Here is a 24,344-nt window from a genome sequence, read left to right on the forward strand (position 1 = left end):
TGATATTTAGGCGCTCCGATTATTATACTTATCAAAATCAATTAATCAATTATCGATTTATTTTTTTTATTTTAATAATTAATAAATTAGTAAATTAAAAAAATTCTTACTAATTGTTGCCATTTTGTTGAATAGTACTTAAAGTGTATCCAAAATATGATCCATTTATGTCTTGACTATCACTGGAAACAGATTTTCGGTGAGAAAAAATTATTGGAAATTTTGTATCAATATTATTATTGCTAATCACTATTGAAATTAATAATGATAATATAAATAAATAGATATAAATCATATTAAAAATCATTTTTAAATAATAAAAATAATTTACTATTTATTATTATGAAAGTTAATTGATTTCATTTTAAGTTTTGTTTTTCAAAAAGGATATCAAAAATTTCCGTTTAATTCAAATGCTTTTAACTTATCATTTCCCATCAAAAATTTACATTAAAATAAATTAATAGTTAGTATAACTTTACAAAAAAATATGATTTTTATTAAATAATATTTGTTATAATTAAACTTTTAAACTATGTATCATTTCAATTATATATATATATATTAAATAATAACATAATATTATTTTAAAAGTAAATCAATTGCATCGCTAAATGTTGGCAATAGATAATTGGGCGGCGGATTGATCATAGTTTCATCAGACGCTCGATATTTGCCGGTCTGTACCAAAATTCCGGTCATTCCTAATCTCTGTGCGCCGTCAATGTCGTCTCTGACGTCCTGATAATTATCGGTACATATAAATCAAATAATTGATAATTAATTACATTATGCTATTAAGTATATAATATTTATGACATTCAAAGACATACATCACCGATCATAACGGCTTCATCCGGTCGACAATCAAACGGTTCTAATGCTTGCATAAAAAATTGGTCGTTGGGTTTGCCGACAACCATGGCTTTGGTATCGGTTGCGAATTCAAGTGCAGCCACAAAGGGTCCGGCGGCCAAACAGAGACCACTGTTTGTCTTATAATATCTCGATTTATTGATTGCTATGAGTTGTGATCGGTTTAATAACATATGAAACGCTGTATTCATTGATTCATAATTGAAACGATTTGGTGCCAAACCAATGACCACTCCGTTACCTATTGTTATATCAATTGGTTTAGAATTTTTAATATAATTATCATTTATATATATACCGTCTTCGTGTTCAGTTTGCACACACGGTATGTCTTCAAAATCTTCTTTGGCCTCATCGGCGAGCATTAAATATGGTTTAAGTTTCAGTTTTTTGACCAACTCTTTAGCCGCTAATAATGAAGTAAATATTTCCTCTTTTCTAATATCAAATCCAATTGATTTCAAACGATTATACAAATAATTTTGACTTTCTTTAGTAGTGTTCGTCACAAATCGCAATTTAAGACCTGATGACCGAAGTCTATGACAAAGTATTTACAATTATTGTATTGACTGTAAATATAAGTCAATTAATTCAAATGATTACCGATTGAGTGCATCGATGGCTCCGGGAGTCTCAGTGGACTCGACATGAAGTGTTCCGCTTAGGTCTATGAGCACTGTCTTGACTTTGGACAACATTTTATCTGTATTTTGGTCATCAAATTGTCATTTCATTTCAAACAACTTATTTAAAAACAATTTAATAGCAAAAACAGTGCGCATGTCTTTGACAAGTTTACATCAAGTTTACCATCATTACCATCATCTCTCATAACAAAACTTATTAATAAAAATTTTGACCACAATTTATATCATTCAATGACAAAACTATTAAATAATTATTTATTATTAGTCTTCAAATAATTGAATTCCTAATGAATTTATAGCAGTAATTGTTAGACTATTAATAAACACATAAAATGTATAAATATTGTAAAATAATAGAAAAATTGTTTTTCAAAATTTACAGAATTTTAGTTCAATTTTATTTAATCGGAAAATAATTATCAAAAAACAGATGTATTTAAATAAAGTAAAACTGTTTGACATAAATAATCAACTGATCCTTAATCACCGCCATATCCTTTGACATAATGAGCGATAGACCAGTTGCTGTCCAGAGTGAGCGGCCCCTCAACGGTTGCGCCCGACTTTTTGACGACCGCTAACTCGTATTTATTGAACGATCGGGCGTCTCGATAGTAGAGGACAGTCAGACATTTTTGGATCACTTGTTTTGCCTGTTCTTCAGTCAATTTACCGCCGGCCTCATCCAAAGCTTGGCGTAACAATGGTATGGCTATGTATGAGCCATAACCGGTAGCAATGGCCGGACACTCGTAAGCTGTTCCCAGTTTGTCAACGTATCCCAAAAATGGTTGATCTGAGAGAAGACAGAAATTAAAAAATAATTTGATATATGATATTATCTTCACTTCATAACCAATTCATACCATCAGAGTTAAGTCCGCCAATAACCCATTGACACCAAAGTGGATCAAATTTTGACCGACGATTATAGTGGACTCTTGTAAGCCACGAGAACAGAGCATTTGGTGTTAGTGTGTGGTCATCGTTATGGTTGTCCTCATCAATCATTTTCTGATCAATGGCTCGTATGAGAAACTGATAGTCAGCGATATCACCGCTGCAACCGACCAGACACTTGTCGTTCACTTTGAACACTCTCTTTGTATTGCGAAATCTGGCCAGAGATCCATAACTGGCCAATATATCGGCCGCAATAATAACGCCGCCGTCGAAAGCGATGCCCAGAACTGATGTGCCCGTCGTTACCGGCGATTGTGACCATTGACGGCTGCCGTCCGTCTCGTAACTCATCAATGTCTTAGCCATCTGTTTACTTGTTTCGGTTGATTGTCGTCCAAAATATTGGTCACAATTTAATCGGTAAATGAATGCAAACTCACTGTTAATTTACTCAACAAAACACAAATATTTCATTCAATTAATGCTTTGTCACTAATGTTTACATCAATTACGGCTTACATTCAGTGTTGTTGTCATTACAAGTGTTGCAACAAGTTTTCAAAATTTAAAATTACTTTATATTAATAACATTTCATCACATTTTCAATTATTTTGCATAAAAATGACAATTTATTTTAAAATTATAAATATTATGAATAATTAATTAAAAATATTTGGAATCAGAAAAACAATAATTTATAGCAATTGAAAACAAATTGACTGAAATAGGATTCAATTAATCAAAGAGAGGTCAAAGATATCCACATTATATATACTGTAATTAGTAAACAAAAAGAGTGCGACAATTACGGTAAGATGATATCATTAGACAAATATAATTTTAGTGCGGTTTTGGTTTATTTGCCACATATTGTTACTCTCGTACTGTTCAATGGCTTCTTCGAGTTCATCATTAGTATAGCCAAGTATTTTGCACCGTTCGATGGCGTCGGCCATTGAAACTTCACGCGATTTGGTCTCAATACTAATGTTATGAATCAATTGGAACACTTTGTCCGCTCGTGTCTGTGCCCGTTGACTGGGGTCCGAGTCATTGACAATACTGGACTTTGAGGATTCAATTAAACGCATAGCTTCAGTGATATCTCCTTTTTCGACCACTTCTGACAGTCGTAGGCGAGCCTTAAGTGTAAAAAATGAAATAACTGTAAGTTTGGGCAAAATTATCGGTAAATTAATATTCATAACATACCAAAGCAGTTGACAAACGCAATATAGCCAACAATGTACGGGCACTCGTGTAAGTCATATCTTTGTTATTTCGGGCGTCATTACGCATATCGATATAAGCGGCTACTATATCATCGGTCAAGAATTCGGGTACAATTGGATTAATTCTCTTAGCTCTAGCAATATATTTCTGCATAATTTGGATGTCAAGTGGTTGTACTTCGAGAGGTGGTTCATGACTGTTCTTATGGACGTAAGCGATGTGTTGCGCCAGTTTCAAGTCATTGTCGTGATCTGCTTTGTCTTGAATAAGCCAAAGAAGATCAAACCGAGACAATAGAGCGGCTGGTAATTGAATGTTGTGCTCAATTGACTTCTTAGGGTTATATCGGCCATAAACAGGGTTAGCGGCGGCTAATATCGAGACGCGTGCGTTAAGTGTGGTCAGTATACCTGCCTTTGCAATGGAAATGGTCTGCTGTTCCATCACTTCATGGATAGCCGTTCGATCGCTTTCAAGCATTTTATCGAACTCATCGATACAACAGATTCCTTGATCTGCCAATACAAGAGCTCCGCCTTCTAACACCATTTCGCCAGTAATCGTGTCTTTCATGACGGCTGCTGTTAGTCCAACGCCTGATGATCCGCGACCTGTAGTGTATTGACTTCTTGTGGAGATTCTATCAATAAAACCCAAGAGTTGACTTTTAGCAACTCCGGGATCACCCATAAGACAGATGTTAATAGAGCCCCTAATTTTCATTCCAAATGTGTTTTGATCGACGCCTCCAACCAATAGTAAAAGTAGAGCTTTCTTTAGATCCAAATGACCGTAAATTTCGGGCGCAATACTCGAAGCCAAGCGTTCAATATTTATGTCTTCTCTTTCAATCAATCGATCAAACTCTTCATCAGCCATTTCTTCATCTGTTTCTTGAGCTTTATTTGTCACAACAACTCTATGTGCTTCAATAAACGTGTCGGACAAGAGACCGGCCACCAGCTGTCGAAAACCAGTTCTAGCAATCGGTAGAAAAACACCGGTCACTGTTACGTGATCTCCGGGAAGGGCCAATCGGGTCTGTTGACCTATAAAAGCAAATATATCATATTAATAATTTTCTAAATAGTAAAATCGATACAAACCTCTAGCAATAATTGTTATACTGCGCGGCAAGTTTCCGATCGGTACGTGCTGGCTATGCTCCTGAATACGCATTTCCTCAAACTTGACAAACTTTGATCCGCGTGTTTGCAAATGAAGTCTACCGTTGGCCCGATTGGCTTTGCAATCATCGCTCTGACAGCGCTCTAATGGCATAAAAGATTGTGAACCAATTGGTTGATAAGTCTCGGCGGCGCACGTATCACATGTATAAGTGGCCACCATAAGCATCGGCTTTACTTCACTAGTTCGGGTAACAACACCCGATATGGTCACTAATTTGCCGATTTCTTTGGCTTTAACTTCACGTACGGCAACAGCTTTTTGATGAGATTGTGGTTTGAAATATAACTAAAATAATCAAATCGTATAATAAATACAATAAATGGTTAAACAGTTGACTTTGCCATCAATTTAAAAGATATCCAAAAACCATACCTCATATCTTCTCATAAGTTCCGGTGGATATCTGGACACAAACTCATCGGCATTGAGTCCTTCTTCTGTGCGCTTTCGTTGTTCAACTAGAAGTCGGTGATCAATGAAGACATCAAGTGAGTCCTTATGAGGCACATCCTGTAGTTTATAATCGGGTAAAAGTTGGTCAATGGCTCGAGAAAACAGCTGAACATATCGGCGGGTATTGTCTTTGATAGCCAAACACAGTGACGGGTCGTGTTTGTGGACGTCATCCAAGTCGACAACAAACTCGACTTCTTCACGATGAGCGACGGCCACCAACTTCTTGGCGTATCGACCACTGCTCACAATCTGACGGATCAAAGTCATGTCATTGTCGTAATCTCTAACAGACATCTTGTTGTTAGTTTGTGTTTTGGATCAGTTAAGTGATGAGACAATACAAGAGCCGATAGTTATTTAAAAGTCTTAACAAATAATAATAAAAAACTGTTTTATCGTTGAATTGAATGCCTTTTGTGACAAAAACTTTTTTGGCGCTAAAAACGTCAATCACTTTATTCGTATACTTTGTTACTCATTGACTGCAATCAAAGCACATATTTGTCTACAATGTGTTCATACAGTTTGTACTCTTAGTTTAGATATTTTACATAAATTGGCGCTATTTTTGAATAATAAATTATTGTATATTACAGTAAATTTAATACTTAACTCTTAACATTTAATATAATGTATAATAAAAGTTTATTAATCCAATACAAATTGTATAAAATTTATACTATTATATTATACAATAGTATAAATTTTATACACTATTTAAAAAATAATAATAATTCAAAACTGGTATTACATTACAATCATTGTATGGGTTATTAGTGGTCACACAACTCACACCTCTCAGTCCAAGAAATTTTAGTATTTATTGTATTCAATTGTTTTGCAAATTTGCCACAAATTGTTGTTACAACTGATTAGTTTGTTATGTATTGAAAGATCAATTGATTCAGAATAAAGACATTGATTGCACTGATAGGTCCTATTTAAAGGAAAGGCTTAACTATTGCGAGAATTGCATGAAATAGATATAAATTTTAATTATGAAAAATAATGTAAAATTAGTTTTTTAATGACAAATGTGATCCATTGGTGGTATTAAACTATTGCAAGATTTCAAGTCTTAATAACTATTATTGTTTTACACTTAATACAGTAGTTATGAAATAATTACAAATTTTATTATCAATAATAAGATATTTTAAACAATTTATTGACAGATATTTAGAGTAAAAGCAAATGAATGATTCAATAGATAATTATTTTCTGATTAATCATCATTTACTTGAAGAGACTTCATTAGACTTCATTAGTGTTTCTGATAGTTGTTTCATTTGATCACTACTTGTATGTATGTGCGCCCCAAACCACCAGTGCTCCCATAGCCAGGCCTACAATGAATGGCAGTGCCTTTTTGGTCACTTTTTTGATCATCTCTTGGGTTTCGGCGTTTTTGTTGACCATCTTTTGAGTGCTACCAATGGACTAATCTATATCTTAATTGTCATATATATTAAAGACAAACAGATTTGATTGAAATATAATTTGTTTGAAATCTATTTGAAATTTCAAAATAAGTTAATTTATTTAAAATCGCGTGATGTTTAAAAATTAAAATATTATCTAAATTAATAGTTTTTATTGTTCAATAATATGATAGTTTTTGTCATCAAATATACAGTATATACAATGTATGTAACATACAATACAGTATATATTGATAATTTTACTAAAAAATTATTCAAAAAAGTTTAATATTCTTCAATAGAAACTAACGGTTAATTCAAATAACTTTAGTATTGAATTATTAGTTAATGAAATTCAATAGTCATAAACATAATCTGACACTAAATATGACTGATTGTTCTGGTAATTAAAGATCATATTTTTTAAATATATGATAATTATATGATACTAAAGTATACAATTGTATTAATAGGTTATCGAAAGTATAATTGTATTGATATCAAAACGTATGCCATTATTGTTATATCATTCATCGTTGTTCTTGTTCTGGTCTTTGCAATTATTCGCCGAAGAAGAAGACGACCAGCTCATCGACCTATCGGACAAAAAGGGTCAATACGTGCGGCATATCAGTCACCAGTGCAAAGGCGACCATCCAATGGTCCCCAAAGGATAGGTCCCAATAGATCCAAATTTGATTAAATATTCAAATCAATAACCGGTCAAACAATTGAAAAGTACATTCAATATATGTTTCAAAAGTTCAATCAATTTATTAGTAATATATTTTATACTTGAAAATCATTTTTTGCAAACATTTGTTGCAAAACTAAATTATATTTTGCTTAGCATTTAATAAAAATTTTATGATTTATGTTTTGGTTGACTGTTGTTTAATATTTTACATAAAAATTAACCAAATTCTGTGTAAAAAGTATCAAATAAAATAAGTTTATTTTAATTTTTACTTATTTATTGTATAGAAAATCATTTCATAAAATAGATATATCTTTAATAAATGGATTGAATGTATGAAATGATAATTTCTAATAATTCATTTGATGTCTTTCAACAGTATTTTGGGCTCTTGTATGATAACTGTAAGACCCGATTGACGACAACCGATAGCCCAGAAAACCATTGTTCCGCAAACAAATCCAAAGATAAACGGTATGACACTATTGCTGACTGTTTTGACCACTTCTTCCTTTGATGGCAACTCCATGACTGATATTTTGTGACACTTTTGTATAACTGTGTATACAGTATTGGTATGTATGACAAACTGGTTTTAATTGCAATTAATATCCGTGTCATTCATCATTACATTCAACTGAGTTTTTAAATATTAAGTAAATTTAATTTACCGCATAATTATTGAGACATTGACTCTATTGTTGTCTTTATATAAAAAGCAAAGTTTAAGTTGAATTCAAATCAACTGAAAACCATTGCTATCGATGTCGAGTCTGAAGAAAAGACACTTCCGTCCGAAAATACTTATATAAAATTGAAATAATACTTAATTATATTATTGGTAATTATAATACTATAGCATACAATTTGTAGAAATTTGTTTTTGAGAAATAAACTTTTTTTTATAAAAATTTAATTACCAGCAATTATTATTATAATTATGATAAAATAATATTTTTATAACAATTTTTAAATTACCGTAAATTTATATATTCATTTAATTTCTTATATTTACACAATAATTATTGAATTACAGGCAATGCTATTTTAATTAAGCAATTTTAAAAATACATTTTATTTATATATAAAATGAATTAAAAATACAAATGAAAACAAATTTATGATGTCTTCAGCGGTCACTTTCTGAAAACACAAGTCATACAAACAAATAGTTTATTGAATAATACAAAAGATATTCATTTATTTTATTCTTGATTTATTTTCTCAATTTCATCGATGTCTGTGGCGTCTAATTTCAATATCTTTCGGCCAAAATGTATCTCTAAATCGGTTATAAAGCCAAACGTTTTCGGCGAATCAACAAAATTGATGGCCAATCCTTCTTTACCGAAACGTCCCGTTCGACCAATTCTATGCAAATACGTCTCTTTGTCTACTTCTCTGGTTTCAACATTTATTGGCAAATCATAGTTGACCACAACTGTCACCTGTTCGACATCAATACCTCTTGCCATTACATTTGTGGCAATTAGTACACGTTCTTGTCCTTCACGGAATCGCTGTAAAGCCAGTGTTCGCTCTTCTACTGACAATTCGCCAGATATTAAGCCAACTGAGTGACCATCCTTTAGGACAAATTATTAGCAAAATAATTAGCAATAAATAATATATTTATAGGCAATTAACAAATAAAACAAAATACAAACTTTTCGTAACTGTTGTGCTAATCGAGCGGCCGATGCCTTAGTGTGACAGAAAATGAATGCCTGTCCCATAGATATAGTACCAAATATATTGGCCAAAGCATTGTATTTTTCAATTTCATTATTACAATAAACATAATATTGATTTATGTTTTCAAGACTCTCCTCTTCTCGTTTCAATTTGATTATCACCGGCTCCTTAATGACCTGTTCGGCGAAATCCATCACTGGTTTGTCATAAGTAGCAGAAAATAACATCATTTGACAGGTCTCTGGTAATGATCTCTGAATACGAATAGACTGGTGTCGGTGTCCCTGAGTGTCAATCATAACATCCGCTTCGTCTAAGATAAACACTTTAACTTTCTTAACATCAAATGCTTTGAATTTAATTATCCAATCCATTAGTTTTCCGGGCGTTCCTATTATAACGTGATCTGCTATTTGCTCGCCTTTAAGATAATTAATAAAAGTTTATTTAATAATAACGATAACACAAATATAACTTTTATAAAAAAAATTCTTAATATAGAAACCTCTTTGAATATTCTCTCCTCTGACACCAAATCTAAATGTAATCTGTGGTATATGTTTAGCCATTTGTTTGGCCACTTCGCCCGTTTGAATGGCGAGTTCATAGGTTGGTGACATTACGATTACTTGAGGAGTGCGTTCAGCTGGTTCTACCCGGCAAAGACTGGCCAATACAAATGCAGCCGTTTTTCCGGTACCAGATTGTGACTGTGCTATCAAATTGATTGGTCTGTAAATAAATAAAAACAAGACATGAGTTAAATATTAGTAATTAATAAATGTATTAATAAAAACACAGACGGATTGGCTAATAGTAAAGGAAGTGCTGTCTCTTGGATTTTTGACGGCGCAGAGAATCCCATATCGTAGAGACCTTTAAGAAGCTCTTCGGGTCTAAAAATACGAATTAATTGACATTAATTAAATCATTTTATAGATTTACACAAAAAAAGCTAAATTACAGTCTCAGCTCTTCAAACGACTTAACCGAATATAAAGGATTATCGGGTTTACTTCGGTGAACCTCAACGTTGTTTTTCGTGTGAAGTAATTTATTTCTCAACACTTTTCTCATATAAGACAAGTCGGCCGTTGAAACTGAATATCATTTTGGAGACACAAAGTGGTTGTTGACAATCAAAGTCAATGACAATCAATTTAAATGACAAACCATTTTCATCAGCAGTCAATTCAGTTGTTGTCCCGTTTGTTGTCGATACTGATGCCGACGAATCACCGGCCGATAGGTTTATGTTTTCAATCTGAAGATTAAAATAATGATATAATGATTATGACATCAAATGATGATTAAGAAGACAAAACATGTGACAAACTTTTGTTGTCAATTGGTTTTCTTCGGCGGCTTTTGGCTTATCGTCAGTATTGAAGTCATTTATGCCGAGCGACTCATCCCAGTTGTCAATCTTTGTCGTCATTTCCATTACTTAAGACTTTCACCGAAAATCCAATCAACAAATAGTCTCAACAATTGGTTCAACGCTTGTCTTCAATGAATAACAAACTATTCAATGAATAGTCAATACATAATAATCGTGTTTTTAGACGTTTTTCAAAACGTCTAATTTGTAGACGTTATACACATCTATACATTGTATTTCAACTACAATATTGTGTAGACAACTGTACAGTCACACTATCAATGCACGTTAATGTATTAATAATGTACAGTACTATACATTGATGTAAATTAGGATTTATCAGTGATTTATCAGTGATTACTAATAATTATTTTATTAAAAATCTATGATTAGTGACAAATCAAATTCATAAGAAATGGCAATTTTACTATTAATAAGTACTGTATATTTGATTATTTAATGTAAATTAAATTAAATTTCATAACAAATTTGGTCTATTTTTGGTCAAATGTTGATTCATAGACATAGAAAATCTATTAAAAGTAATTTAAATTCAAAAATTATATAAAAATTATTTATATTAATTTAGTAAAAACTTTTTAAAAATTTATTTATTATGATTAAGTTATATTCAATTAGTTATACTTTAATTTTATTTAGATATACTTCCTATTGAGGTATTCTAGATAATTATAAGTTGACATAATTGTTAATATTATATAATTCAACATTGAATACCAATTTTATAAACTTTGTGTCATTTTATCCATATTTTTAATAGATTCATGAGATTGGTTACAAACTTTGTAATAAAAAGACACTTTTATTCTAATTTTTCATATTTTTACGTAAAAATTAAATATTAAAAAACGGACACATAAACAGACAGACATAACAAATTCAGATAAGAGATCCTTTTGATATTTGTGAAGATTTGTTAACATATAAAAAGATCTTTTAATAATGTTTTAAACTGTCAATTGCACCAAATCTTTGAATTGCTGAGCAAACTGTTCCAATTGTCGTCGAGTATAACCATCGCAAGGAAAGAGAAGAAATTGTTATACAGGAATACAATTGAGAAACATATGAATCGGCAATCAGTTACTGCTTTTGTTAATCCCATTCCCTCTCAATTCAGACAAAAAGCTTATGACATCTACGGAGACTTTGCTATCAATGAGGAACACATTATACTTAAATTAAGTTATCTGTCGAAAGTCACTTCAATATACTTTAATGGACTCAATAATTAAGATCTATTGCATGTCTTAGAATTGTTGGATCAGTTGATACAAATAGAGTCGAGAGAATGCAAGTTCTGACTACAAGATTCGGGAATTAAAAATTAAATTTATTTCATATAAATAGATGTCTTAAATAAAGTTATCTATTTGTAAATAAACTGATTACTCGTTTTAATTTAAAGTAAATTATAAATATTTTATTATAAATTATTTAATGAATTTATATTTCCAATATAACCCATATTTTATATATCCATCATTATATCTTTAAAAAGTTTTTTGAAAGGCATAGATTAAAAAAGATATAATGTTATGATATTTTTATATTAAATAATTAAAAAAACAATTTTTACATATACTGTACAATATCTTTTTTACGCACGTAAGTACTCTTTTATATTAAATTTATTGCAATAAACTATAATAACAAAACTTTTTTTAAAAAAGCTGTTTTTATATTATTTATACATTTACATTATATTAAGTTTAAAAAAAATAATTACAGTTATATGTAGCAAAGTTTTCAGTCAATGACACTAATTTACCGTAAAATCTATTGTATTAGTCGCGACTTATACAACAAAAAAAGTGATCTAGGTTAAAAATATAGACCTGCGACTTATACATGAGGTGCGACTTATATATAAAAAAAATTCAAAATATTAAAAATTAATTTCTATTTATTTAATAAAATTTTTATCACTAAAATCCTTCAAAATCAGAATCAGAGTCAGTATTGAATGCATTCAAAAAATCCAATTCATTTGAAACTCTTTCATTAGTATTGTCATCAGATTCGATGTCTGTCACCTCATGAGTAGCGTCTTGATTGTAATCACAAATACCGGCCTTTTTGAAGCCATTTTTGATACAATCAACAGACACTTCGTCCCAACTCTTCTTAATCCAACGACAGATCTCACAATAAGAAGCTCTTCTCATTGAACCACTTTTAGTGAATGTATGATAGCCTTCAATCATCCACTTCTCCCACTCTTTTCTCAATTTTGATTTGAATGACCGGTTGATAGTTAAGCCTGTAACTTTTTAGTTAATCCTTTCGGTATTACCGCCAAAGTCGACAACATATTAGCCTCCGATTTTGATTTTTCGGTAATATGAGCTGTCATTGAGTCATAAATAACAATCGATTTTTTATTGAAAAATGAGTTTTTTCTTCGTTTCCAAACTAATGACAACCACTCAATGAATACTTCTTCAGTCATCCAACCGCTAGGGTTTGCTTTCACTATTATTCCTTTAGGAAAATCTTCTTTGGGTATCGTTTTACGTTTAAATATGACCATAGGATCACATTTTCCGCCATCAGCAGTGACACACAACACAACCGTGAAAAAACTTTTCTCGTTTACGGTAGATTTTATTTTAACTTCTTTTGCACCAACTGAATCAACTGTGAAATTTCCAATAATATCGAAACTAACCGGTACTTCATCCATATTACCGATGTGTTGGTATTGAACACCATCTCTATTGTTATTCATATAAGCCATAAACTCAGCCATTTTTAGCTCCCAATTTTGTGGTAATTTCTGACCAATACTGGACACAGCTCTGACCGATAACTTGTTTCTCCGCATAAAACTGTTACACCAACAGTCACTGGCTTTGAAACCCGTAATCGACTTATTGATAGCAATCTCTTTGGCTTTTAACTTAATGTTGACTAATGTTACACGAAATCCTTGTTTTCTTTGGTCTAAGACCCAGGTCTTAATTTCTCTCTCGATTTCGGGCCAAAAACACTGGTTTCCTCTCCGGTTTTTTTTGTTAAGTATTGATTTAATTTTACGCCAATCTCTGACTAATTTCTCATTTATACCGAAATGTCTTTCAGCCCCTCTATTTCCGTCTTCGTTCGTCTCCGCAAAAGCAATCACTTCCAACTTCTTCGCTGTTGTGTAAGAATGTCTTACCATTTTGTTTAATGATATCAAACAATTGCTACAATTCAATACACTTTTGATGCATACAAACAATTGACTACATATGACATGAGTTACAGTTTATTAAAAAGTTGTGCGACTTATACATGAGGTGCGACTTATACAACAAAATTATTATAATTTTTATCAATAAATGACCTGCGACCTATACACCAGATCGACTTATAATTAAGATTTTACGGTACTTTAAATCAATTATTTCTATTTTTAAAATAAATAAAATACATAATAAATTACTTACATCTGTAATCAATAAGCAATTAATTTTTAACTGATTGTCACTAAGTGTACTGTATATCTCATGGATTGTATTATTTAATATTATTTAATTACATAGAAGTTACTGTAGTGAAGCTATTAATTTCATTTAATATATGATAGTATTGTATTACACAATACAATAGTTTTATATAATTTTTTATTAATTAAGTTTCATATGATATCTAATAATAGTAAAGTTTGTGTGATCGGTGCCGGAGCTGCTGGTCTGTCAGCAGTCAAGTCATGTCTTGAAGAAGGTCTTCAAGTTGTTTGTTATGAGAAAACATCAAATATTGGCGGTCTCTGGTATTATAGAGATAATGTCATCGATGGTGTGGGTAATGTCCAGAAGAATACAATATCCAATTCATCCAAAGAGATTAATGCCTTTTCCGACTTTCCCTATCCTAAAGAGTTTCCCAATTATTTGCCGCATAACAAAATGTATGAATACTTTCAATTATATGCTAATCATTTCAATCTATGGCCAAACATACACTTTGACCACACGATTCTTAAAGTGGATAAAAGTGATGACTACGAAACAACTCATAATATAAAAATTGTTGTCAAACATAACGATTTAGTTTTTACCAAAACATTTAATGGTGTTATGGTATGTACGGGTCATCACACCATTCCTCAGTTTCCTCAATTTTCTGGACAACACTTATTTAAAGGTTTGTATAATATTATAAATCTATAATTTTCAGTTGAATGCAATTTTTGATGATAATGTCATTTAAGGTAAAATTATTCACTCGCGAGATGTTAGGTCTCAATTAAATTTGAAGGAATATGAAAACAAAACCGCAGTTGTGGTCGGAATAGGAAACTCCGGGTGTGATGTGGCTGTTGAGCTCAGGTAGGATATTATATTTATCAAACTTATTTGACAAAAAAAAATCAAAATTAAATTTTATTATTAAGTAATTTATGCGATAAGACATATATGGCGCTACGTAGAGGCGGTTGGATATTACATCGTATGGGTCCTAATGGCTTACCAATAGATTATCAAATGTCAACCAGATTTAAGCGAAAATTATCTTCAATATTACCATTTAATATCATCTGTTGGTATTTTGAGATATTTCAATATAACTATCGTTTTAATCACAGACTTTATGGTATTGAACCCGATTTCAGATGTTTTTCAGAGATACCTATTATTAGTGATGTTTTGCCCACAAGAATCATTTGTGGCAAAGTTGTTGTTAAGAAAAATATTTCTGAATTTGTCGAAAATGGAGTCATATTTGAAAGTAAGGAATAATATATAAATATTCCTAACATTGAGTTATATCCTAAAAATAATTTTCAAAACATTAATAAAAAACAATAAAATTTTTCAGATGATAACTGTGTAACTAAATGTGATTTAGTGGTTATGGCAACTGGTTATCACTATTTATTTCCTTTTATCGACAAAAGTTTATTAGATCATAGGGACGATAGATCGCTAAATTTATACAAACAAATGTTTCCAGGACATTTATCACATTGGAGTCTAGCACTTATAGGTGCTGTTCAACCCAATATCGCCACATTTGCCATTTTTGAAATGCAGTCGCGCTGGTATGCGCTACTCATGAGTGGCAAATGTAAATTTCCGCCAAATGATCACATAATGGCTAATATTAATAAAGAAAATCAAACGAGAAAACAGCAATTTTATGACTCACCAAAAAATTCATTGGCAATTGACTGGTTAGCCTATATGGACGACATTGCAGACATAATTGGTGTCAAACCTAATATTAAACAATATTTACTGTCCGATACACAACTGTTTATAAAATTAATTTTTGGTCCCACACTGTCCTATCAGTATAGATTGGTTGGCCCTCATTCATGGTCAGGTGCCAGATATACTATAATGCAAAGCGACTATAGAGTTATGTATGCTCTCAATCCAAATGTAGCCAAAACTGGTCTTAAATTTTATCAAAATGCAGATATTATTCAATTAATATTTATTATATTTATATTCTTTGTTTTTTATACTCTTATGGATATATTTGACTAAATTAGTAAATATTATTATTTGATATTAGTTTATTCTGTTATTGAATAGTAATTAATATTTATTTATAATAAATTTTAACTTTTTAATCAAAGATATACTGTACAGTAAAAAATGCTAATAATATCTTTTTAAAAGTTTACTAAACATTTTAATTAATTTTATAAATTAATTTTTGTTTGTATCATGTAACTTTTAACATAAGTTCATAATGGGATAAAAAAAAGATTATTATTATTATTAGTAAATAAACTAATTAAAATTGAAGTTATTTTTTAAATATTAAATTTTCAAGGAGCAGATGTGGTTGTTATTTGATTATTGGTTAAAACTTGTTTGATATTTAGATTGACTAAAGTATAGTGTAATACAAAAAAGTAATAAGCGATTACAATAAGTGCGATAAATAATATTAATTGTTTTTTAATTTCAAAAAAGCGATAACATGTCAGCAAAATTGTATTCATTGATAATCGAGACAAAAATAATAACAACTCGTAATAATAAATGACATCGGATTTGATGGTTGAAGTGTTGGCCAACATTTCAATAGCTAAAACAGAATCTATAAATTCTGAGCTAAGTCTTGAAGCAGCCAACGGTACGCCAATATATATTAATAATGTTATACCCAATGCCCAGATAGAGCTTATCCATCCTTCAATGTTAGCTGAAGAGTATTCACTACCAATGATAATATTAACTCGTGTGCACAATGAGATCAAAACTAGGACTATCCATAGGAATACCATAAATGAGAAAATAAAATCCAATTCATAAACCAAAGATGACAACAATTGATGTCTATTCTTGAGTTCGCGGAGTCCTTTAAGAGTTAGTTCCCTTTTCTGTCTATTTTGAGCCATTGAAAAGTCTTTTAAATCTTTAAACATTATCTCAATCGAGTGACAGACCAACAGATATGTGACAACTATCATAACTAATGTTCCCCTTAAGAAATATACGTTTAACATAGTATCGACATAGACTACAATAATGGCTATCGTTTTGGACACTTGAAGGTCACCAAAGTTTACGGCAAACAAGTCTTCAGACTAATATAAAAAGTCAATTAAATATTATGTGAAAATACAACAAAAAATTAAATAATTTATAAGTAGTTAACCTTAACTTTGGAGAAATCAATAAAAAATGTGACGATAGCTACCAATAGATATATCCACGCAATGGTAATGACAGTCATGACACGTCTTTTGAAGACAACCGTGTAATCGCTGGCAAAACCATTTAGCGATTGAATTTGTAGCATAACTGAGCCAATCTGTTTTTGTCGATACAAAAATATGATAACTGTCCAAAATGTAATCCAAGAGTGAATCAGTACTTTGAGGTTAGTCCAGAAACCACCAGATGTTACAGTTATAGTGATTCGTATGGCATAATAGAGTATATATAATAACATAAAAGTGCTCAATAGATATCTTAAAACTTTTGATATCCGATGTCTTAACTGACTGTTTTGCGGGGCATACAAACGGGTATTTCTGGACTCAATATTTATGACGAGACCAAACATCCGAAGAGATAACACAAGTGAATAAAAAGGATTGTGAAGAAATGATTCAAAGATCTTAATCATATACATGGCGTGCATCGATGCCGCCCATCGTTTTCTGGCCCGACTCGATCTCGAGCTATTGACTCCAGGGTATGGTGTCGGCGATACGACATCACTCAGTGAATTAATTGTTACCGATTCTGATGGAGGCCGAGGACTGTTAGGTTACATAATGTTAGAAATGTTTTACTTACTTAAACAACACTAATATTTTATAATGTAATTCATGTACTTTTAAATAGTATATAATTTTAATTCAAATTAAAGTTATCGATACTTACGTTAGAGTATCGCCATAATTGGTGGTCAAATTCATTGTATTATAAATGAGATAAAAATTTTATTTATTGTTGTTAACTACAATCACTGTTTTCTTTTATAAACATAAGAAATATTATATTTTTAGAGTATATTAAGAATAATGTACTCAATAATAACTAAGTTGTGGATCATTACTTTATTTATTTAATCTTATTTATAATACTCATAATATTAATAATAAAACTAATGGATAAAATGTATCAAACAAACAGCTTAAATGAGATTTTTGTTTTGTATTAAACATTTTTTTTAGAAACAATCAATAAAACAATTGATAAAATAGATTACAATATTTCTATTACTCATTATTTAAAAATTAATAAAAAATGAATTTTGTAAATAAAAAAATGTATGAATAAAAAATAAAATGCAATTCAATTAACAATATATGAGGGAAAAGCCATCACAACGTCGATGTCTTCATTGTTAAGATTAGTTAAATTAAAATCATCTTTTAATTTTCCGATTGGCTTGAAATCAATGGTAGAGTTGTAGTAAATCTCTGGAGGAATGGCTCTGAAAAATATGCTACTATTGGTGTTGTTATTCAGTAGGTATGGCATCAAATGGCTAAGACTGGCCGCGTCTGATGGAAACGTGTTGTTTGTCCACCGCTGAGTGGTCACCATCGATGACAACATAGATATCACCACAATTATCACAATAATTTTGTGATTCATTGTTTTACTACTTTTAAACACCAGTTTAATAATACAAAACAATACTTTAGAATTTCAATAACAAATTTTGAATAATATTAAAATTTTAACCAAAAGTAGCGACTATTCAAATGACTTACAAATAGATTATAAAATTTGAGATACATTTTAAGTTAGACATTCAAAGGGTTAAAACAAAATCTAGAATTTTAATTCAAATTGAGTTCATGACATTATTTGACTATTTTTCAACTATTTGTTATTTTAATAAATAAAGTATTCAATAATTACTATTTATACTTTTACTATAATATGCTAAATTTTACTTTACATTTACATTGAGTTGATTTTTTAAAAAAATAAACATTTATATTAATTATATATAATAATATAAATTAAACTCAACCTCAAGACTTATTTATGTATTATTTTTAACTCTTATATATATATGATTATTACAATATTAGTAATAAGTTATTATATATTCATAATTATAACTAATAACATGTATATGATTTTATATAGATAAAACAATTCAATTTATTATATGTAATTATTAAGTTATTACTAAAATTTTAATAATAAAATTTGTAATTATAGTTTTATTGTTTAAATTACCTAAATTTTCTAACAGATGGCCAATAAATATAGAATTGATTTAGAATATTGAAAATCAGTAGTTGTCTGTCAATACATGAGATGGCAATCAGGCAGTAGTAGTTCCATACCATGAGCTCCGGTAGACTTGTATATGAAACGGCAAATCACATGTAAGATAAAAAGTTTAGTCTACTATAATAGAAGAGCCTATGAGTGGGTATTACATAAAAAATAGTATATTGAGTGCCGGAGTTGTATTGCGCTGTAAAAAATATTGGGGAGTCGGGAGAGAAAAAAGGGAGAGAGAAAGGGAGAGAGAGAGAGAGAGTTAGTGAGAGAGAGTTAGTGAGAGAGAGAAAAAAAGAAAGAAAGAAAGAAAGAGAGAGAGAACCAACCGGAGAGTTACTGAGGACTGGGAGAGAGAAACTTTTTATTGCAACACTGGGGAGGGATTCTCGCAATAATATTATGCCATTTCTGTGACCCACTGAAAACTGAAGAGACGTCACTCGGTTTTTGGCGAAAACGTGAAAAGTAGTGCTTTTTTAGGGCCAAACACACCGATGATAGAGAGCCCCAGTAGTCTATGTCTCCGTCTAAGTCGACACTGTTTTATATAATGATTTCGGAATAACTTTCAAATCAAACTCCATATATACTATTAAAAAAAGGATTTCTCAACAAATATATATCGATCGTTGAACGGTATGTACCAAATGTTTTGCACTTTTCAAATATTTTTTTAATACAAAAATTTGTTTACTTTTATCACAACTTTTTTTCATTAATATCTATTAAATAAATTCACGTATTTTTTACTGTTTCTTTCATTCATAATATTTCTAAGGAAAAAGTGCTGCTTTTATCTATTTATAGACACCCTATCATATAAACTCCAGTTCCCAATTAACACCAGGCAAATTAACTAATATTTTCTAAGTGTATATTTTTAGCTAAGTTATCTCGCATATTTTACATGAGTGCAATATTCTAGAGGGCGTATTTATTAGATAACTGTGCCAGAGAACAAATTACCGGCTTATTATTATTATTATTATTATTATAATATACTTTTAATATTAAATAAGTTTTTTTAATGATTTAACTTTAACTGTTTTGTTTTGTAATGTATGCCATTTTGTATTCATCTCAATTACCAATAAATTTAAGTTATATATGTATATCTAAAAAACAAAATCTGGCTATTTTTTGTTGTCGCTATTTTTACGGTCAATTTGCGACAAAATAACTGAAACATCATCAACAATATGGCTGTTTTACATATATTATAAATATATATATGACATGTGTTAGCTTAATGACATACTGACAAAATATTCAGTTAAAATTTTATCTTTAATATTAAACAAATTAATTTTAGTACAAATTTATTTTAATATTTCTGATTTTCTGATCAACAAATTTATAGTCAATCCAAGTGTTATATAATACAGTATATGGTTATTGCAAATTTAGAAAACAAATGTTTATTATTAAAAAAATATGAAATAACTTTTACATCACTCACTAACAAAAGCTATTTATTTTTTTTAATAAATTATTCAAAAAGAAAATCGACTATATTTTAGCGTAAAACATAAATTATACATGTGATGTTTTAATGGATTCGATACTATTTTCAATTGAGTTTTTTACCATTTGTACAAATTTTTATATGAGGCCAGGGAGATAGGGGCCAGAAAAAATTGTTATTCAAGGTACTAGACAGTCAACTAAACCCTTGGGCATCCCTTAGTTATTACTTTTATTATTAGCCAAATATATACATAAATATATGTTCTGTATATATACAGTATATGGTATATATGTAATAATAATATGAATGCAGACATTTAGTAAATATACACTTTATTGAAACAAACAAACAAATATTGTTATCAATGTTTATATCAATGGGAAATAATGTCAAAAATAAAGATAACAAAGGGTGATAATTTTAATTTCAAGTGTATGTTATTGTGTCTCATATACTGTATTAACTTATTCACAATATATATATAAATACTAACAATATTTTGACTTATATTTAATATACTATACGATAGTTGTATTATATTATAAAAACAAAAATAAATGAATAAATATAAACTGTTATCTCAAACTAATAAATTAAAATTTAATTATCAACAAAATTTAGTGTTTAATTGTATTTATAATGTATTTAAATGCATATATATATTGAAAATATATAACTGACAGTTAGTGTAGTTTTATTTTCTCTCAGATAATTTGTGTGCGAATGTGTAATGCCTTCAAACAAAATAAAGTTTTTATTTAGTGACCAAATGGTTGAGCAATAGGTTTAATCCTTTAGCTAAGCATTGGCGGACACCTGCAGACAGAAAAGCCATAAAACATTTTGTGACCACTCATACCCTCCCATACTTTCACAGCCCATCTCTCTCTCTCTCTCTCTCTCTCTCTCTCTCTCTCTCTCAACCCTTCACTCATTATTCTGTCTTTAAATTTCTTGCCATTATTTAAACACTAAAAATAAGAGTAAAAAGTATTAAATCTTATGTTCAGTCAAAGAGTTGTGTCACACATCTGACTGAATGAATGGTTAGAGGAATCTAAGGTATCAATAGTTTTGGACAAACAATAACTAGAAATTTTAACCCAAAACTAACTGAAAGACCAATAAATTGTTGAACGGATTGACATCTTAAGTATATCTTATTAGTGGACACTAAGGGTAATACTTCAGCAAAAAGAAATGCCATTTGCTTTCACGTAATGCTTTTGCCAATGAATAAGGGAATGAGTTAACAAAATAGTAACAAATAAAAGACTGAAATAAATAAATATTGAGAGAGAAAGAGAGAGACAGACAGAGAGACAGACAGAAAGAGAGAGAGAGAGAGAGAGAGCACTGATATACTGGGGTTCGTATCACTTAATGGAACAGTTGTTTACTTGAAAATATCTTTCAACTCTTAACGATCCTTATTTTGTAGTGAAGAAAAAAAACAGTTTTGCCTTTGAATTAGAAATACACTAAAAAACTGGTGATTTTCTCTACTCTTCACATATTTTTTATACCACTTTTCTCTTTCACTCTTTTTTTACTTCTTTAACAACAACTTGTTTACAACACACACACGGTTTGCTTATTTACAGTATATATATATATTGTAGACCTACCCGTCTCTCTGGGTTTGGTAGTAGACCTGTGCAAATCAAAAAAAGCACTGCCATTATTGCTGTCAAGGATAATATATTTATGTCAATTGTTATACCAATCGTTTTTTTTATATATTATTTGCTTTTATGTCTGCATTTGTTTTTTAACATTATTCTTTACATTATTCAAAACTTTATTCATAAAATGGTACATAAAATAATTGTATATTTAAAAATCTATTTTACAATAATATTTAGTAAATTATCTATTATTTAATTAAATATTTAAACTATTATTTAAATGCAAATCTTTAGAATTTTTGAGTACAAATACTTATATTTCTGTATCTATGGTTTGCCTTTTGATATGTTTAGACCAAACTATTGACAAAAATAAGACAAACAAATAAATGTCTTATCGTAAAGCAAATCATTAACAAAAATGGTTAATATTATATGATTGATATATGAAACATACTGTATATACAGTACAGTATTTATAGGAAGCACTATATATTTGAATATATGGTGTTTCCTATCAGGTCATTGACCCACCAAATATTTAGCTGTATTTTTCACTGTTATGAGTACATCCCGACCCCAGTCGATCCCTTGCATCCACCCGATAACCAATTGGGCAACACTTATATAATGGTCGTATTAAAACATTGCCGTACTATGTGTTGTTTAGTCGACTATTTTTTGTATGTCTATCTCTATGACCGCTGAAAAGCCGCCTCTTCAGTGCACATGTTGTGATCAATGTATTAAAACATATGCCGATTATTCACTTAAATTAACGTATTTTTTGTTGTTTACTGAATACCAGAGATGTTTATATACATACATTCACTTTCACTAAAAAAATCATATCCGATGCCCATTGAGTCCATGACTTTCTTGAAAAAATAAAATCCTTTTTTTTATTTATAAAAGTAATGACTTTTATCTTATATATATATATTTCTTGATAGAAAAGTTATTTTTGTTTTTATATAATCTTATAACAGATATTCTCCATAATTTATAAATCAGTTGAAAGCATTTACCCGAGGCTTACAACTATACAGCCGTTTGACTTTAGGCTTTAAGATCGGGATTTAGGATATAATTATAGATGAAATCATTTTTTTGTGAAAGGCTTTCTAGTTGTATGTGTTTTGAGTTAATTATTAAAATATTTGTTGTTTGCTTTCAAATTAATCATAAGAAGAGATATATTGCAAGACATTTATCAAAAGCAATTCTCTCTCTCTCTTTTTTTCTCTCTCTCTCTTTTTTCTCTCTCTCTCTCTTTTCTCTCTCTCTCTCTCTCTCTCTCTCTCTCTCTCTCTCTTCTCACTCTTTCTTTGACTTTTCCAAACATTTTAGATCTCTATTAAAATTCTGGTCCAAAGTTATTAAATGAATGTTATATTATATAACTTATATTATATTTTGTATTTTTCAAAAAAGTCTTTACAAATAGCTTTTATATATACTTTGCCTCCAAATATATGCAATGAATGAAACTTCGCATAAATTTTAGTCCAAAGAATTAATCTCTAGTCTCACTCTCTTTGCCTAACGTTTTATGAAATAATATTTTCACTCTCTATTGGATTAGATTTTTAAGTTTATAATTTAAAACTGTTTTACATATTTATACCGATAGAGGTATGCTATGATCAGTAAAAATGCATTTATAGCCCAAAATATACTCTCTATACTGAGTGATTCCCCCATAACCTCGAGTGGACCCAAACCCACACCCCCTCTGTAGTTATAACACTATGTTTGTTGAATAACTCATTAAATAGTTGTGAGTTCTCATCAAAAAATCTGAGTTCAATCTGACTGACTCTCCGATAGTTACTATAAATTTAAGTCAAACTTTATTGCGACAAAACTTTCATTACATCCACAGTCAGTCGTCATGTCTGTAGTCGAGGCAATAATTAGCATAATTTCCTCTCTTTTACTCTAATATTCAGTCTCTCTCTCTCTCTCTCTCTCTCTCTCTCTCTCTCTCTCTCTCTCTCTCTCTCTCTCTCTCT

At 30.1% G+C, this 24,344-nt stretch overlaps 7 protein-coding genes across 8 annotated transcripts in view; 2 read left to right on the plus strand and 5 right to left on the minus strand.

Annotated features, from left to right (window-relative positions):
• Nucleotides 1-582: 582 nt before the first annotated feature.
• Nucleotides 583-1,669, minus strand: LOC128952142 (haloacid dehalogenase-like hydrolase domain-containing protein 2). The gene is made up of 4 exons (XM_054297484.1): nt 1,483-1,669; nt 1,175-1,416; nt 834-1,117; nt 583-741 (listed from the first exon to the last, which is right to left on the minus strand). Exons 1-4 carry the CDS (start codon nt 1,575-1,577, stop codon nt 583-585), a joined length of 780 nt encoding a protein of 259 aa, XP_054153459.1. The 5' UTR covers nt 1,578-1,669.
• Nucleotides 1,670-1,838: 169 nt separating this feature from the next.
• On the minus strand, nt 1,839-2,920 carry LOC128952143 (proteasome subunit beta type-4-like). The gene is made up of 2 exons (XM_054297485.1): nt 2,393-2,920; nt 1,839-2,322 (listed from the first exon to the last, which is right to left on the minus strand). Exons 1-2 carry the CDS (start codon nt 2,793-2,795, stop codon nt 2,006-2,008), a joined length of 720 nt encoding a protein of 239 aa, XP_054153460.1. The 5' UTR covers nt 2,796-2,920; the 3' UTR covers nt 1,839-2,005.
• Nucleotides 2,921-3,152: 232 nt separating this feature from the next.
• Nucleotides 3,153-5,784, minus strand: LOC128952133 (DNA replication licensing factor mcm7-A-like). Its single transcript, XM_054297471.1, has 4 exons — nt 5,227-5,784; nt 4,770-5,139; nt 3,643-4,712; nt 3,153-3,572 (listed from the first exon to the last, which is right to left on the minus strand). The coding sequence occupies exons 1-4, from the start codon at nt 5,602-5,604 to the stop codon at nt 3,255-3,257; spliced, it is 2,136 nt and encodes a 711-aa protein (XP_054153446.1). The 5' UTR covers nt 5,605-5,784; the 3' UTR covers nt 3,153-3,254.
• A 2,797-nt stretch (nt 5,785-8,581) lies between these two features.
• Nucleotides 8,582-10,720, minus strand: LOC128952136 (ATP-dependent RNA helicase DDX19A-like). Its single transcript, XM_054297477.1, has 7 exons — nt 10,460-10,720; nt 10,297-10,387; nt 10,088-10,223; nt 9,927-10,019; nt 9,629-9,855; nt 9,096-9,544; nt 8,582-9,014 (listed from the first exon to the last, which is right to left on the minus strand). The coding sequence occupies exons 1-7, from the start codon at nt 10,565-10,567 to the stop codon at nt 8,634-8,636; spliced, it is 1,485 nt and encodes a 494-aa protein (XP_054153452.1). The 5' UTR covers nt 10,568-10,720; the 3' UTR covers nt 8,582-8,633.
• Nucleotides 10,721-14,154: 3,434 nt separating this feature from the next.
• On the plus strand, nt 14,155-16,225 carry LOC128951198 (dimethylaniline monooxygenase [N-oxide-forming] 2-like). The gene is made up of 5 exons (XM_054296446.1): nt 14,155-14,659; nt 14,727-14,844; nt 14,910-15,244; nt 15,365-15,900; nt 16,211-16,225. The coding sequence occupies exons 1-5, from the start codon at nt 14,155-14,157 to the stop codon at nt 16,223-16,225; spliced, it is 1,509 nt and encodes a 502-aa protein (XP_054152421.1).
• Nucleotides 16,226-16,295: 70 nt separating this feature from the next.
• On the minus strand, nt 16,296-17,910 carry LOC128951199 (uncharacterized). The gene is made up of 3 exons (XM_054296448.1): nt 17,866-17,910; nt 17,132-17,741; nt 16,296-17,060 (listed from the first exon to the last, which is right to left on the minus strand). Exons 1-3 carry the CDS (start codon nt 17,898-17,900, stop codon nt 16,296-16,298), a joined length of 1,410 nt encoding a protein of 469 aa, XP_054152423.1. The 5' UTR covers nt 17,901-17,910.
• Nucleotides 17,911-19,804: 1,894 nt separating this feature from the next.
• Nucleotides 19,805-24,344, plus strand: part of LOC128952134 (protein krueppel-like) — a 44,730-nt gene continuing 40,190 nt past the window's right edge. For both annotated transcript variants that reach the window (XM_054297472.1, XM_054297476.1), the window contains exon 1: nt 19,805-19,869. The gene's annotated coding sequence lies outside the window, so the exon portion shown is untranslated. The remainder of the gene's footprint in view (nt 19,870-24,344) is intronic.

The sequence above is a fragment of the Oppia nitens genome, unplaced genomic scaffold, assembly GCF_028296485.1.
Source record: "Oppia nitens isolate AA-2021 unplaced genomic scaffold, nextdenovo-longstitch-racon4-pilon3 scaffold1_pilon_pilon_pilon, whole genome shotgun sequence".
Taxonomy (NCBI): domain Eukaryota; kingdom Metazoa; phylum Arthropoda; class Arachnida; order Sarcoptiformes; family Oppiidae; genus Oppia; species Oppia nitens.